Here is a 17,542-nt window from a genome sequence, read left to right as displayed (position 1 = left end):
AGGTCAAGGGCCATATGCTTATTTCAGTTCGGTGGATTGCTAGTAGAGAAGCGAAGAATAAGCATGACAGTCACAAAATTTGAATCTCTTCTAAGGTGTGTTCTTTAAAATCTCTTATTTATCTTGCACAAATGTTATACACATCTCTTTACATAGCACATTAACTATTAGCAAACTATTTACTTCAGTCCATGCTGCAAGACCTACAGTATAGTCTAACATCTGTCTTACTGTCAAACTGGCACATATATGCTGTACTCAGGGGTTTGTTTCAAAGTTGTGCCAGCATGAAGACCAAGGGGGTTATTTACGAAAGGCCAATCCACTTTGCACTGCAAGTGCACTTGAACGTCGCAGTCGCTTTAAATCTAAGGGGTAGATCTGAAATGAGGGGAAGCTCTGCTGATTTTATCATCCAATCATGTGCAAGCTAAAATGCTGTTTTTTATTTTCCTTGCATGTCCCCCTTGGGTCTACAGCAACTTTACTTCCAAGTGCACTTTCAGTGCAAAGTGGATTCTCCTTTAGTAAATAACCCCCCAGGCCTTTTCTGTCACTGTTTGTTTACAAGTTTAAATCAGTATTTTTTGCTAGAAAAATACTTCTATCCCCCAAACATTATATATATATTTTTAGCATAGACCCTAGGGACTAAAATGATGATCGTTGAAATGTCACATGGTATTTGCGCAGTGGTTTTTCAAATGCAATTTTTTGGGAAAAAATACACTTTAATAAATTTAAAAAAAAAACACAATATATGCCCCAATCTCATTTTTGTTATCCCCTTTTTTCCATTACAAGAAATGTAAACATCTCTTGCAAAAGAAATAAGGACGACAGGTCATCTTTATGGAGAGATCTGGGGTCAAATCTCTGCGGGGGGGACATCCTCCTGCCTCTTCTGAAAGTGCAGGAGTGGCTAATGAGCCACTTGGACCGCTTTCATGAGAATGCCGGCCGCCGGCTGCAAAAATAATATCGGAGTTATGGCTGAAAGCTTCAGACATAACATCGGTAAACCACTTGCAAACCACATTGCATATATACATATTGCGGTTAGCAAGTGGTAAAGCTGAACTATAAGCATACATAAATGTACAGCAGAGCTCAGAGACGGAGAGGGGAGGAGGCAGTCAAGTGTGCTGCATTGCCATAAGTATGCTGATAAAAGGGGAGAGCAGAGTGACAGAGAGATTAGCATATCAGTGTACTACTTCTCCTTTGAATGAAAGTCACAGGGCAAGGAGAAGACTTGGTAGTGAAAGTGAAACTGCAACACAGAAAGATCAGGTCCCCTAACCTGCTGTGTAAATCTCAATATTGTGGATAGAAATATATATCTTTTTGGCAGATACAACAGCTTTCATATAATGTATATATGTTTCTTCTGTACATTTAGTGGTTTGCCTGTAGTTTAGTCTTCAACATGTTTTGGGAGGAAGCCCCAGGTAGAACACAATGGGGTTGATTTACTAAAGGCAGATATACTGTGTACTTAGCAAAGGGCAGTTGCTCTCTGCAAGTTCAGTTGCTCCAGACCAGAGCTTAGTAAATGAGGTAAAGCTTCACTTTGCAAAGAGAACCCAATCACGTGAAAGAAAAAAAATGCATTTTTGCTTGCACATGATTGGGTGATAGAAGTCAGCAGAGCTTCTGCTCATTTACTCATTTTAAACTGTGGAGCAACTGCTCTTGCAGAGTGCAAATGCACTTTGCAAAGTGCACAGTATATCTGCCTTTAGTAAATCAATCCCAATGCACAAACTCCAAACTAGTGTTGTCTTTAGTGAGAAATTAAGAGGAACTGTAGTCCGCTCACAAAATTTGTAATAAAAACATCTTTGCCATTCTGAAGCTTCCCTCCAACCACTTTGCATACTATTTTATATTTACTGCGATTCTGTACTTGCCAAATATGCTGCAGAAATCTTCCTCCACTGAGTCTGGCTACATCATTTTAACTGTGGGCAGCTGAAGCTGCTGCCCGTTCACTTCCTGGATTTACACACACACACACACACACACACACAGAGGCACACCTCCAGCTCTGCAGCTCTCATTGGCCCTCTTATGACTCATCCCCTCTCCCTTCCTGGCAAACTCTCACGAAAGTGAGAGACAGAGCTGTGCATGATGTGATAAGCCTAGGCTTTTTACTAGACAAGAAACAGGAAGTGGGCTGTAAAAGGTATTAACTGGCAGAAAGAAATGTTTTACTATTGGAAGCTAAAATACAAAGTACAAGGGCAGAAGATTTTTAATAGATTGAGAGATTAAAAAATGAGTAACGTTCTGCTTTAAGTTCAGAAACCAAGTATAGCAAGACAGGCAAGCTGATTACTTATGTCTAGACAGCTATAGGACATGTAAAAGTTGTTGGCAATAGGTTAGGCCGGTGATGGTGAACCTTGGCACCCCAGATGTTTTGGAACTACATTTCCCATGATGCTCAACTACACTGCAGAGTACATGAGAATCATGGAAAATGTAGTTCCAAAACATCTGGGGTACCAAGGTTCGCCATCATTGAGTTGAGGCATTTTGTACAAAGCTACGCATGAAACGAATTAAAAAATAATGTAACATATATTGTATACTTTTTTCTGTTTTTGTGGGAATGCTAAATAAAACTATCTTCTTTTTCACCTAGCCTTGGAGGATGAGTTTGATTTCGCTCTAGGAAAGCAAACAGCAGCATTTTTAAAGAAGTGTGTTTGCTATATTCGTAAAATCTCCAATATTGAAAAACACGTAAAAATCCCAGAGATGTCCAAATATACCGATGTCATTAAGGTGGAGAACAAGCCCATGCGAGACCCGGAAGCCCTGGACAAAATGATAAAACTCAGGGATGAATTTATTCCCACTATTGTGGCGTCATCCAATCTTCGAGTTTACACCTCTGTAACACATTGTGATATGAAGATGGGCTATTCACAAGAAGTAGAGAATCACTATGTAGAAGGACTCTGCAAACAGTTCTATGAAGATATGATTGATATCATCCAGGCAACCGTGCAGCAAAGCTTTGAAACCGAGACTGATTCTCTGTATGATGAAATCCTACAGCACTTGTCCCTTTGTCGGACATACTCTTCCTTCTATGAATACAGATGTGAAGCACTGAGCCTGGTTCATAAATACGTACAGCCTTCCAAAGCAGGACATTCCAACCCTCTCATTGTATATGGAGGACCCTGCACTGGAAAAACACTACTTTTAGCAGAAGTAGCAAAAAAGGTATTAATTTATTTACTGCACACACTATATATTGTGTTCTAAAAGATACAGCCCATACTTTTCTGGCCAGCATTGTTAAAGTGATCGCTACCCCCAAAATGTCATGTTCCTGATATGTGCCTGTGATGCCATGTACTTGTATGAGAAAGTCTTCTGTTCTCTTCATATTGCTTCCTTTATGTGAAATCCCTGGTCTTCCTGCCAGTCCCTCTGCTTTCCTAATAAAAACCGACCATACTAAGCAGGAGAGCACACCATGATCAGTTCTCTAGCTATGCTGGGAACTCAGCCTGCTCTCCTCCAATGATCAGACTTGTCCTGACATGCCCCCCGCTGCACAGCCATTCACTGGGAAGCTCAGTGTGCTGCTGCTTATCCTCCCCCAGCTCTTATGCAGCTGAGAACAGAGGGAATGTGATCACTTATAAAAAAAAAGGGAAAAAAGGTATTTATAATGTATTTTTATGTCTATACAAAAATGTCTTACCGTTCATTTCTATTTTAAACTGAATGGGTTGCTTTACAAGGTGATCCTTTACAATCACTTTAAAGTGTATTTAAAGCTTTTTTTTTCCCGAAAGGAAAGAGTTACAAACACCTATTAGGATGTTTTTTGCTGTCCTTATTCAGCTGGGGAGATTTCTGTTCACTTCCTGCTCTGGGTACACAATAGGAAATAAGACAAAACTGAGTGGAATTGTCATCTTAGGCTTAATGTACACGGTGTGTTTTTACAACCTCTCTTGAACGATTTAACTTGACAGATAGTAACCCACGTTTAAAACGTCCATTTGGCACATTTACATGCCGCATTTAGCAGCGTTTTGAAGCGTATGAAAACAAATTTTTTTTTTTTTGATTAATTTTTTTTTTTAAATAGCCAAAAATTAAAAACGCCTGTAAATGAAACACGGCTAAACGCGAGTTACCTCGCTTAGCCGTGTTTGACAATTGAAATACCTCTAAACACAGCTTCTGAATGCATTTTTTTGTGTTCCAAAAAAAGCCTCTAAACGCAACTGCCTAGAAACGACTGTAAATGAACCCGTGTACATGTACTGCTAAGATAACATAGAGGGGCGTTCAGGAGCAGTTGAAAAAAAATGCCCAACTGCTTCTAAACATCCGTTTACCAGCAGCAGTGTACATGAGGCCTTAGACCCCTTTTACACTGGGGCGCTTTGCAGACGCTACAGCGCTAAAGATAACGCCTGCAAAGCGCCCTGAAAGAGCCGCTGCTTTGTCTCCAGTGTGAAAGCCCAAGGGCTTTCACACTGTAGCGGTGTGCTGGCAGGACGGTAAAAAAAAGTCCTGCTAGCAGCATCTTTGGAGCGGTAAAGGAGGGATGTATACACTGCTCCTTCACCACTCCTGCCCATTGAAATCAATGGGGCAGCACGGCTGCGGCAGCAGCTCTTTGCAGGGGTTTTAACCCTTTCTCAGCCGCTAGCAGGGGGTAAAACCGCCCCACTAGCGTCCGAATACTGCCGCTAAAACGACGGTAAATCGTCGCTAAAAATAGCGCCCCAGTGTGAAAGGGGCCTTAGAGAGTTGCCATATGAACAGGTGTCACCATTGATGGATTTTCCCTCACTTAGTGCTCCGGTGACAACTCTTTCTGTATCAGTGACAATTGTCAAAAGGATAACAGAGGTGTGACTTTCCCCAGCAGGGCAATGAGAAATTACAGGGTGTGTAACCCTTTGCCAATCCATCCAAGGCTATAAAAATGCCTTTACATACACATTAAAGTGTACGAATAGCTAAAACTTTTATTTTCATGTTGGAGAGAGCAGGGAAGGGTTTAAAAAACCCTGTTTTTATTGCTGTCCCCACTATGCAGATTTACTTTCTCTATTATTCCTTGCAACCATTATCACAAGGACAGTTATATATATAAAGTTATGGGAATTTAAAAAAAATTACTGTTGTTGCAAGAACAAAAATTGAGGGTAAATGCCCGAATGGAGACACCTGTTCTGGCAACAGGTGTCTAAGAGAGACTTTCCCTTTACTTTTTTATTGTGTTTCTGGGACAGTAAAGGAAAATATTTCTAGTGTAGCGCCAACCCCCGGGGGAGCCATATTGGGGTTGATTAAATGAAGGTAAATAGATTGTGCACTTTGCTAGTGTAGTTGCTTCAGAGCTTAGTAACTGAGGTATTAAGCTTCACATGGAATACTCAATCACTTGCAAAAAAAAAAAACAAAAACATTTTTGATTGTACATGATTGGATGATGGAAGTCAGCAGGGCTTCTGCTCATTTACCAAGCTCTGGAGCAACTGCTCTTGCAGAGTGCAACTGCACTTTGCAAAGTGCACAGCATATTTGCCTTTAGTAAATCAACCCCAATGCACAAATTTCAAACTAGTGTAGTCTTTAGTGAGAACTGGGCTAGGATCACACTAGTGCAAATTGGATGTGGTTTTCTCCGCATCCAATTTGCATGTCAGGAAATTGTAAACGGGTCTCTATGGAGGCAGTTCACACATCTCCGGAGCGGCTGCGGAGAGGATTGCACAGGAGTCCTGTGTGTCTTTGGCTCCGTTTCTGGTCCAAAAAAAATCACCCCTGATTCGTCCCTGAAACAGAGAACAGGGACTCACCGGACCCCCTGCTGTGAACCGCGTCCATCATCAGTGTGAAGCCAGCCTTAAGTTCAGAAACCAAGTATAGTAAGACAAGCAAGCTGATTACTTAGCCACATGATGCCTAGACAGCTGTAGGACATGCAGAGTGTACAGTCTACTTGCCGGTAGTAAATTCACCCCTATGTCTCTGTGTAATTGGAGATGACACACTTCACCCAGCACCTAGTGACACACCTTGAGCATTTTAACAATTTACTTAAAGTGTTACCAAACCCACAACAGTAAAATCAGTCTGTATAAGCAGTAAAGCATGCTTGTTATACTCACTGTGGAACCTAAGGGGTTAATCCTCTGCATTGTGTAAAAAGGCTGCTTGATCCTGTCTTCTCTGATTAGACATGTGCACTGCCGAAAAATTTGTTCGCTTTCGTTTCATTTGTTTTTTGTTTTTTTTAGGAAATTTGAAAATTCGTAAATTTTAAATTTCTAAAGATTCGTAAACTCGAAAATTTGGAATTCGTAAATTCGAAAATTTGGAATTCGTAAATTCGAAAATTTGGAATTCGTAAATTCCAAAATTTGTAATTTTGTAAGTTTGTAATTTTGTCAATTCGAAAATTCGTAAATTTGTAAATTCGTAAATTTGTATATTCGGAAATTCAAAAATTCGTAATCCGTAAATTTGGAAATTCTGAATTCGGAAATCCAAAAATTCTAATTTTGGAAATTCTAAAATTCTACAATTTGGAAATTCGAAAGTTTGGAAATTCGGAACAGCTTGTATAGTCCACTGCTATTGATTGCTGCAGGTTACCTACCCTTGTCCTGGAGGGGATCAATTGCATTTGCTCAACCTAGATTAGGTGCTATTACTTAAATGCACCCCATTGTATTTTTGATACACAGCAAGCTTCTATCTCATGGTCACATCTGATGTTTTCACCCTAAGCACATCAGCATATGTGGAGGTCTTGAAATTGCATGTTGCCCATCAGCGGATACACTCAATGATATTGAGTTAAACCATCAACTGTGACACTAGCATCATTGGGTATCACTACCCACAGTCTCTATTACAGAGTGGGCCCCCTCTAGCGGCTGCAATTCAAATCAGCATCTCTAAGGATTCCATCCTTTACCTTCACATTTGGGTGGTCTCTTTGGGGGTGCGGGGAGTGGAAGGGGCGTTCAGGGGCAGGTGGGTCGACCCACCACCGTCTATTTTTAATGCAACGTTGGTATTTTATTTTATATGGTCTCATTATACTGTGAAGGTAGGGATCCCACCTGTGCGGGTCATATTCACGGGTGTGGACTCCTTATCCTGTGATCTTGATATAGATGTTTCAATAAAGTTTTCTGCAATTTTTTGATCATAATACGTGGCAGCTTCTTCCTTTTTTGGCATTCTTGGGACTGCCTGGGTCCCTTTTTCTTTTCTACTGGCATCAGTAGCCTTGTGGGACAGCTAGCACTAGGACTACCATTTTTGCTACACCACGGAGGCCTGTGGTCTCTGCCTGCGAAGGGCATTTTTGCTTTGGGCCTGACTGAGCCAGTGTCAGGCCGGAAATTCAGTGCTGGCTGGTCCTGGGAGTGATAGTCTGCAAGAAAGTTTGTACTGGATAGAGAGAGGAAGTTTTATATATGTGGTGTATATAGTTCTCAGTCCCTATATTGCTTTTACAATCAACTGGGCAACCCATATTTATCCTATCCCCATCCAAGTTACAATCCCCTCAATTAAACATAAAAAACAAAGTACAAGGACTGCTTCTTAACTACTGAGTGTCTGAAGATTTGTGTGCCTGGCTGCACAGGGTGAGAGGTGGACCACAACTACCAGCAGCCCCTACGGGGGTACCGCTACATGTGTACTGTGGGAGACCAGATATAGTGTATGCAGGGTTCCGGGTTTAGTAACCCTTTAACAGCAACAATCTGAGAAAAGACGATTAGTATGTCTAAGAGCACAAAAGCAACAAAACAATATACTTTTCATGGAGGGAATAATAGCGAAGCCCTAGCAAAGCTCTTTTTTTTAGCAATATGCAACTGTATGGGTAGCCTATGCTTAGTACCCAAAGGAAAAAAGGCCAATTATCACAATTGAACAGTACCTTTCCTCACTGGCCAGTGGTGGATGAGATAAACATGTTGGTCAGCAATGGTAGGGACAGGGCTTTTTTTTCTCAGAGAAAAGGTGCAGGAACCCACCGCACTCCCCTAGGCCATGCCTGTCTCTGCCCTCTACCTACCCCTAGAACCCCTAGGGCCCTGCTTGTTAGAGCTTACAATCTAGAAATAGATAGTGTCAAAATGGCTGCGACAATGCTAACCTTAAAAATGGTCTCTATTATTGAATGTTCAACTAATGGTCTTCCTAAAGGTGGCTGCTGCATTTGTATTCAAACAACTGTTTAACTCTGTCAATTCCACAGGAGAATAATGCAGCAACTACAGAAGGAAAAGCAAATGTCCGCAGCAGCTATAGTCCTGGCTACACTAGTTTAGAGTGACATACATTGGCCTTCACTGTAAAGTATATGGCTTGGAGCTGAGTGAAACCAGGAGGAGGGCCAGCATGACTGGGGCCTGCAGAAGAGACGGAGTTTTAGTGGGTGATTTTGATATGATGCAGGCTGCTTAGCAGATTGAAGAGTTCAAGGCAGAGGGTGTGTCCTGTAGTGGGTAGAGAGGAGGGGGGGTTGACTATACTGCATATGCATTATGTCTGTCTAAGCAGCAGGTGGCGCTGTAATATTATAATGTATAGTTATTATTGTTATGTTATCTATGATAAAACAGGGTGTTTGTTTATCCTCTCTCTTTGAGCTTGGATGCTCCTTGTTCCTGTGTTCATGTTTCTCCATTCTGTAAAGACATGCATTGATATTTCTCCAAGAAAGTAAAGCCGTATTACTGCGTACAACAAGCTTCCAGCATGATTTCAATACTCTGCTAACAGGGGTATATTGTCACAGCTCAGTCAGAGCTCATTACAGCATCAGACAGTTTTCACTTACCGTCCCTTCCTTGTTTGTTTTTGGTTTGGGGGAGCCTCCTACTTTTTTAAGGTGCTGGGATATTTGATATTGCATTGATATTTCTCCAAGAAAGTAAAGCCGTATTACTGCATACAACATGCTTCCAGCTTGATTTCAATACTCTGCTAACAGGGGTTTCGTGTCACAACTCAGTCAGAGCTCATCACAGCATCAGACAGTTTTCTTCTTTGTTCCTGGACTTCACCTGTAGGAAGAACAAAAGGTTGGTGACTTGCACAACATGCTGTCCCAGCTTAGAGCTGTGGCCAAAGGGCCTTAGTGGCTACAAGACAAACTATCAGAGTTATTGCAGGAGCCCAGGCAGGTCTTTCCTGGGCCCTCTTCTAGTTGCCCACGTACTAGGATGTCTAGGCCTTCTGAACGCTTCATTCCTGAGTCTGGGAGCCCCTGAAGGGACCATCTGACCCCACCAGCCTAGTCGACGCCTCCTTCCCCTGGTGTGCGAATCGGGAGAAATCCCTGTCTACAGCGAACCCAGGGTGGAAATGTTTTCATTGGGCACCCACTCCCCTGACCTCACGCCTCGCAGTGTGGATAGTGCGGCTGGCTATACAGGCTCCCTGTCTGTGTCTAGTGCGGCCTGGCATGGGAGTGGCAGAGCGGCGGGTGCCGGCCAGGTCCCAGGAGCGGCCAGGGCCCCCAGTGACAGAAGACGCGGGTAGTAGCTTTCCCCTGTGTCCAGGGATCACAGAGCATGCGCTGCGGATGGAAGGAGCCAGGCGTCGGCTGGTGAGGCTTCCTTTACCCCTCACAGAGCCAAGTGTGGGAAAAGCAGAGGGAGTGCCCGGGGTTCCAGTGTGATGTTCCAGTGTAATATACTTCTTTTGATATGGCAGTGTCGTAGGTTCCTAGGTATGGTAAAGGTACGTTGTTGGCCAAAACTGATATTGAGGCGGCCTTTGGTTGGTTACCGGTACATCCTAGTTGTTGCCATCTGCTGCGGTGCAAATGGCAAGGGCAGAATTTTGTTGATAGATGTTCACGAATGGGCTGTGCCATTTCTTGTTTGTTTGAAATGTTTAGTTTCTTTTAGGAATGGGCGTTTCACTATGCTTCCGGGCTTAATTCAGTCATTCATGACTTAGATGATTTCTTGTGCATAGGGCCTGCTGGAAGTACTATCTATGTCTCACTTTTGGCCATGACCCATCATGTTTTCCAGTTTTTTGGTGTGCCATTGGCCTCTGACAAGACGGAGGGCCCAGCCACTGAGTTGTGGTTTCTGGGTATTGCCTTCGACACCGTGGCGATGGAATGTTGTTTGCCTCTGGACAAACTTGAAGTTCTGAAGGGGACGGTTTCTGCCACTGGGCAATGCAAAAAAAAAATTCAACTTCATGTTTTGCAATCTCTCTTGGGCAAGTTGAATTTTGCTTGTTGCGGTATGCCCATGGGCCACGTATTTATTTGTAGACGACTGGCAGCTGCTACAGCTGGCATTAAGGCGCCATATTCTTATATTGGGCTGGGGCAAGATCAGTGTGAGAACGTGCGAGTGTGGGATTAATTTCTGGTTTCTTACAGGGGTCTCTCTTTGGCTGGAGGCGGTGATTTCCAATTTTGATCTAGAACTGTTCACTGACGCGGCGGGCACTGCTGGTTATGGAACCTACTGTCTGGGACGTTGAAGTGAGAGTTGATTGGCCAGTGGAATGGAGGGAGGTTTGTTTAGTGCATAATTTGACTGTTCTGGAACTATTTTGCCATTGTACTCTCCATGGAATTGTGCACGTTCCAAGAGTTGATAAATCCTGACTGATGCTTTGTCTTGTTTCCAGTGGGTCAGATTCTGCCAGTTGGCACTGGAAATGGAGCAGTGCGGAATTACATGCCCCAAGCAACTGTGGAGCATTGCATTGCCGCTTCCAAGTTCTCAATCCGTCATTCAGTATGTGCGTCAACTTGGTCCTCATACTGCAGAGTGTGTCAGGAATGGAGCGATCTGGTGAATGAGGATGTTCTCATAAGGACAATGATGTACATGTGGTTCTTCCGCCTAACGCCTATGAGGTTGCCTTGTTCTGGGCCGTCTTTGTGCTGGCCTTTTTTTGGAGGCTTTTGAGTGTGGTTTGAGCGTACAGGACACTACGTGGTTACGGGACACTACATTGGGTATTCTGTTAAGAAAATCTAACGCTGATCAGTCGAGGAGGGGTTCTTGGATTGAGTTGTGGCGGTTCCCTCTTCTCCAGTTTGCCCTTTCCAGGCTGTGGTGGGTTTTTTTACGGTTTTGGCCAAATCTTCTAGGAGTTTTCTTTATGCATGCGGATGGGACAGCAATGTCTCGATTCCAGTTTAGGGTGGTATTCAAGAAATGCCTGTTGTCTGCTGGTTGGAGTGCAAACAACTGTTCTTCTCATTACTTTCAAATTGGGGTGGCGATGGAAGTGGTCCGATGGGGATTTAATGACCAGGCCATTCAGCGCTTTGAGTGGTGGGAATCAGTCAGATTTTGGTAAAATGTGCACCCTCATTTATTGTAACTTATAAGGTTTGCTGGGTTGGGCTAAGTTGTGTGGTCCGATGTAGTTGTGAGGTCTGCGTGGCATTTGGCTCGCTCTGTTAAAAAGATCAACAAAGCCAGAATAAAGGTGAACTAGGAGCAATTTTTTTTTTTTGTCCAAAATGGGGACCTGGCAATATGTCGTCAAGAGCTGGAGGATGAGACCTGGTGATATCTGAGAAGAGATGGTGTGCATCTGAATGCTATTGGCATTGATTTATGACATCTGGGATTGCAAGAGGGTATTCAGAGGGCCTTCCAGTTTGGGGAGGCAACACGTGCGTAAGGTGTCACGCTCGTGTGCTGTGACAGGGGGTCTATTGGGTCTTTGATGCTGGTTAAATAATTGTGGAAATTTGTGGGTTGGGCCCATCTGAGGTATGGGTGTCCCTTCCTAACAATACGGTGGTAACATCCGAGTATTAATTAATTAATTATCTGGTAGTACATAAGTGGTTAATTGTTCCTGAGCCGGTCAAAGACTTTAGACCGGGCATAAGCTGAGCTTGGTTTATTTGTTATGCATTGACTGTATTATATGCATTAAACTTGTTTTCTTGTGAATGTTGTATTTAATGGTTTGTAATAAAAGGCTGCTATGGCCATTCGACTCCAAATAAAATGTGTCGTCTGGTCATTTTGGAAGGGGGGATTTGTCAAGTGTTTAATGTTTAATAGATAAATCGGAGCCTCTGCAGGTCCCTAAGACAAGTATATGGCCTGGAGCTGAGTGAAACTAGGAGGAAGGCCAGCATGACTGGGGACTGCAGAAGAGGCAGAGTGATTTTGATATGATGCAGGCTGCTTAGCAGATTGAAGAGTTCAAGGCAGAGGGTGTGTTCTGTAGTGGGTAGAGAGGAGGGGGGTTGAAAAAGTACAACAGCAAAGTTGCTTATAAACTGACTATATACTGCATATGCATTATGCCTGTCTAAGCAGCATGTGGCGCTGTGGTATTATAGTGTATGGATATGTTATCTATGATATAACAGGATGTTTGTCTATCCTCTCTCTATGTACTTGGATGCTCCTTGTTCCTGTGTTCATGTTTTTCCATTCTGTAAAGACATGCATTGACATTTCTCAAAGAAAGCGTAGCCCCCTGTTCCCAAAAATGGGGCTATAATGTAAATTTAGTTTTTGGCTGAGCTGTAAACAGCTCAGATTGATTGTACATAGTTTATTTGGTTCTGTTCTAGTCTTGACTGTGTTGTGCATTTCCCACTGTTGCCAGTAGGTGTCACTGGTACCACAGGACAGTGTGAGAATTACAACTAAGTTAAGCTGTAATGAATATTCTTTTTCCAGAAACAGCCCAGTAGGAGGTTCCTGCCACTGTGCATTCTGGGAAGGGGTATTTATTGGACAGATGCCATGTGCTTTAGTCAATTCTTACCTTGTGGCCCTCCAGGCCTGAGGCTACATTGCTGCAAGCTCTGCAAGTAGGACCAGAAGCCTGTCTGGGGCCTACTACTCCTGAGGTGGTCCTTAGGCTGTCTTGCCTGAATGGAAGAAGCAGAGCCAAGCTGAGGAGATCCAGGGGAGGACCCTTGCTGGAGAGAGCCAGGATGAAGGCTGGTCTCTCAGAAGGGCCTGGTAACTTACTTGGAGGACGCACCTACATCTAACCTACCCTCACAGCACCGCCGGATGGCTTATGGTTCTGGTACTGTGAAGCTGTTCTACAATCCAATCAAGGTAACAAGCTCCTGGCTACTAAGTTTGTAAGAGAGGCTTATCCAGGCACTTACTGGTTGCTAGGTCTGTGTGATAGACCTACCCAGGTTTTCAAGATTTGCTAGAAGTAAAGCTGTTTAGTCCTTTGATTCAAGGAGTCTGTAAGTGATCTGCTAAAAATGGTATCTGAAACCTCCCCTCAACTTCTTTCCTACAAGCTTTCTCAAGTTTCAATTAAAGCATTGAAAAGTACCTAAAGTGACTGGCGCCCATATTTGTTCTAAGTTCCCATTATAGCTATGGACTCAGCCCTGGGGTGAATGTAAGTTCACTCCCTGTATCTGGAGGTACCCTCTTTGCTCCCAGTATACCCAAGGGGGGTGCTACAAAAGTAAAGCCGCATTACTGCCTACAACAAGCTTCCAGCATGATTTCAATACTCTGCTAACAGGGGTATCGTGTCACAGCTCAGTCAGAGCTCATCACAGCATCAGACAGTTTTCTCCCACCATCCCTCCCTCCCTTGTTTGTTTTTGGTTTGGGGGAGCCTCCTCTTTTCTCAAGGTGCTGGAGTATTTGTAGTGGGTTTTCGGGTTTTATGTTGTTAGCTTGCCATTCAATTTCTTGGTCCTTTTGTTTTTTGTTTTTTTGTTTTTTGTCATAGCAGCAGGTAGGGGGTCTTTTGGATATTTGAAGGTGGTACTGGTTAAATATCTGTGGAAAATTGTGGGTTGGGCCCATCTGAGGTATGGGTGTCCCTTCCTAACTGTGGAGAATTGTGGTTTGGCCCATTTGAGGTATGGGTGTCCCTTGCTAACTGCGGAAAATTGTGGGTTGGGCCCATCTGAGGTATGGGTGTCCCATCCTAACTGTGGAAAATTGTGGGTTGGGCCCATCTGAGGTATGGGTGTCCCTTCCTAGCATTACGGTTAGGGGTGCAACGGATCGTTATCGATCCATGATCCGTACGGGTCAACCTCTGCGGATCGGGACACCCGCGATCCGCGGAGCGCTCTGCGGCCTCAGCCATAGGAAAGGCCGCAGCTTCGGCCTAGCTCCGGAGTGGCAGCCATCTTGGTACACCCGGCGGTGGCCGCTGTCTCGTCAGGAAGTGACGTTTCGTCGCCGCCATCTTGCTACACCCCACACTCCTACACAGTACTGCAATGAGAGAGTGAGAAGGGGGCAAGCGGACATCTTACACACACCGGAGTTTTAGATTTAACAGCTATTTTCAACACAAAACGGAGCTTATATGCATAAATTCAGTATTTGTAGATCGGACGGACTGTTTAGATGTTAAATTTTAAAAGCAACAGCAAACCTGCTGACCTTACATGGTTGCTAATGTGACAAAACATTTACAGAACATTTAATGTTAAATGTGAAAATCAGAGGTGTTCTGTCACATTAGCAACCATGCAAGGTCAGCAGTTTGCTGCTGCTTTTAAAATGTAACATCTAAACAGTCCATCCGATCTACAAATACTGTATTTATGCATATAAGCTCCGTTTTGTGTTGAAAATAGCTGTTAAATCTAAAACTTCGGTGGGTTTAACAAGATTTGTCTTATTTTTTTTTCTTTGCTGATCCGAAAATGATCCGATCCATGACTCTGATCCGAGGATCGATCTGATCCATGAGTTTTTTGATCCGTTGCACCCCTAATTACGGTGGTAACATCTGGGTAGTAATTAGGTTGTATCTGGTAGTACATAAGTGGTTAATTGTCCCTGAGCCGGTGTAGTTGCGGTTGGGGACCTTTGATTGGGTGGCAGATACAACCGGTTAATCGTGAGTATATAGGCCTTCAAAGACCTTAGACCGGGCAAAAGCTGAGGTTGGTTTATTTCTTATGCATTAACTGTATTATATGCATTAAACTTGTTTCTCGTGAATGTTGTATTTAATGGTTTGTAAAAAAAAAAGCCTGCTATGGCTATTCGACTACAAATAAAATGTGTCGTCTGGTCATTTTGGAAGGGGGTTTGGTCAAGTGTTTAATGTTTTATAGATAATCGGAGCCTCTGCATTCTGCAGGACACTCAGTCATGTATGGAGAATATTATGTCCTATTGAGAGACACAACGATTGTGTATTTTTACAACATTCACTAAGCTATAGGAAAATTCCCTCACAAAATGAAAAGCCTTTTTTTTATTATTAAGTAATTGATCCAAACTGAATGAAATACAATTAAGATCAGGCAGATTTGATAATGCCCTGATGTATACAAAATGTGCCCCATTCACTAAAAAGATCTGACTGTTCTCCCTTTGTTCCTGCAAAAATTAATATTATGTAATGTTAGCAATTTTTTTAAAAGCGACAGGTGACACATGATGTAATTGTGTACATACTGTAACTATATCTATGAAATAGATTATATACAGTCAGGTCCATAAATATTGGAACATCAACACAATTCTAACCTTTTTGGCTCTATACACCACCACAATGGATTTAAAATTAAACTAACACAATGTATTTTAACTGCAGACTTTCAGATTTAATTTGAGGGTATTTACATCCAAATCAGGTGAATGGTGTAGGAATTACAACAGTTTGTATATGTGCCTCCCACTTTTTAAGGGACCAAAAGTAATGGGACAATTGGCTGCTCAGCTATTCCACGGCCAGGTGTGTGTTATTCCCTCATTATCACATTTACAAAGAGCAGATAAAAGGTCCAGAGTTAATTTCAAGTGTGCTATTTGCATTTGGGATCTGTTGCTTTCAACTCTCAATATGAGATCCAAAGAGCTGTCCCTATCAGTGAAGCAAGCCATCATTAGGCTGAAAAAACAAAACAAATCCATCAAAGAGATAGCAAAAACATTAGGTGTGGCCAAATCAACTGTTTGGAACATCCTTAAAAAGATAGAACGCATCGGTGAGCTCAGCAACACCAAAAGACCCGGAAGACCACGGAAAACAACTGTGGTGGATGACCGAAGAATTCTTTCCCTGGTGAAGAAAACACCCTTCACAACAGTTAGCCAGATCAAGAACACTCTCCAGGAGGAAGATGTATGTGTGTCAAAGTCAACAATCAAGAGAAGACTTCACCAGAGTGAAAACAGAGGGTTCACCACAAGATGTAAACCATTGGTGAGCCTCAAAAACAGGAAGGCCAGATTAGAGTTTGCCAAACAACATCTAAAAAAGCCTTCACAGTTCTGGAACAACATCCTATGGACAGATGAGACCAAGACCAACTTGTACCAGAGTGAAGGGAAGAAAAGAGTACGGAGAAGGAAAGGAACTGCTCATGATCCAAAGCACATCACTTCATCAGTGAAGCATGGTGGTGGTAGTGTCATGGCATGGGCATGTATGGCTGCCAATGGAACTGGTTCTCCTCTATTTATTGATGATGTGACTGTTGACAAAAGCAGCAGGATGAATTTTGAAGCGTTTTGGGCAATTTTATCTGCTCATATTCGCAAAATGCTTCAGAACTCATTGGACAGTGCTTCACAGTGCAGATGGACAATGACCCGACGCATACTGCAAAAGCAACCAAAGAGTTTTTTAAGGGAAAGAAGTGGAATGTTATGGCCAAGTCAATCACCTGACCTGAATGAGTTTTAAAGACAAAACTGAAGGGGAAATGCCCCAAGAACAAGTAGGAACTGAAGACAGTTGCAGTAGAGGCCTGGCAGAGCATCACCAGGGATGAAACCCAGCATATGGTGATGTCTATTCGGTCCAGACTTCAGGCTGTAATTGACTGCAAAGGATTTGCAACCAAGTATTAAAAAGTGAAAGTTTGATGGATGATTGTTAATCTGTCCCATTACTTTTGGTCCCTTAAAAAGTGGGAGGCACATATACAAACTGTTGTAATTCCTACACTGTTCTCCTGATTTGGATGTAAATACCCTCAAATTAAAGCTGAAAGTCTGTTTCATTTCAAATTCATTGTGGTGGTGTATAGAGCCAAAAAGATTAGAATTATGTTGATGTCCCAATATTTATGTACCTGGCTGAACATAGTAAGGAAGAGGAAGAGGATGTGGCTCCAGTATCCTGCAGGCAGAAGTTTGCATAGTAGTGAACTACTGAGAAGTAGAAAGTACCCTTTTACCAGTTCACTTTACTGTTCATTAAAACCTATTTAGATTGCAGAGCCAAATTCATTGGGTTGTGGGCAACAGTCTTTGTCATATCTGTTCACCACTGGGTTTCATTGAATGGATCTTCATTTTATGTTGTTAAAGTTTTTTTTTTCTTTTAACCTGGTTTCTTTTTTGTTCTTTGTTTTCCAACCTGTATTTTTTACACATAAGTAAGTGGGTGAATAGTATTTTGCTCAATACAAATTGTTTATAGAGCCCCAATAATGTATGCAGCATTTTACATACAGTATATTGTACATTCACTTTGGTGCCTGTTCTTTAGGAGCTTATAGTCTAAGGTCCCTACTTCACATGAATATATACAAGTGCTGGGG

General features: G+C 42.7%; 1 protein-coding gene across 1 annotated transcript in view; it reads left to right on the top strand.

Annotated features, from left to right (window-relative positions):
• The window catches only part of NWD2 (NACHT and WD repeat domain containing 2), a 469,190-nt gene that overhangs the window by 441,977 nt on the left and 9,671 nt on the right, over nt 1-17,542 (top strand). The window contains exon 6 of the mRNA XM_073608949.1: nt 2,654-3,243. Within this exon, the coding sequence (XP_073465050.1) occupies nt 2,654-3,243 (590 nt within the window). The remainder of the gene's footprint in view (nt 1-2,653; nt 3,244-17,542) is intronic.

Source organism: Aquarana catesbeiana, linkage group LG01 (genome assembly GCF_042186555.1).
Source record: "Aquarana catesbeiana isolate 2022-GZ linkage group LG01, ASM4218655v1, whole genome shotgun sequence".
In the NCBI taxonomy this organism is placed as follows: Eukaryota; Metazoa; Chordata; class Amphibia; order Anura; family Ranidae; genus Aquarana; species Aquarana catesbeiana.
Note: the sequence above shows the minus strand (reverse complement) of the source record. Positions and strands in the feature narration are given on the sequence as shown.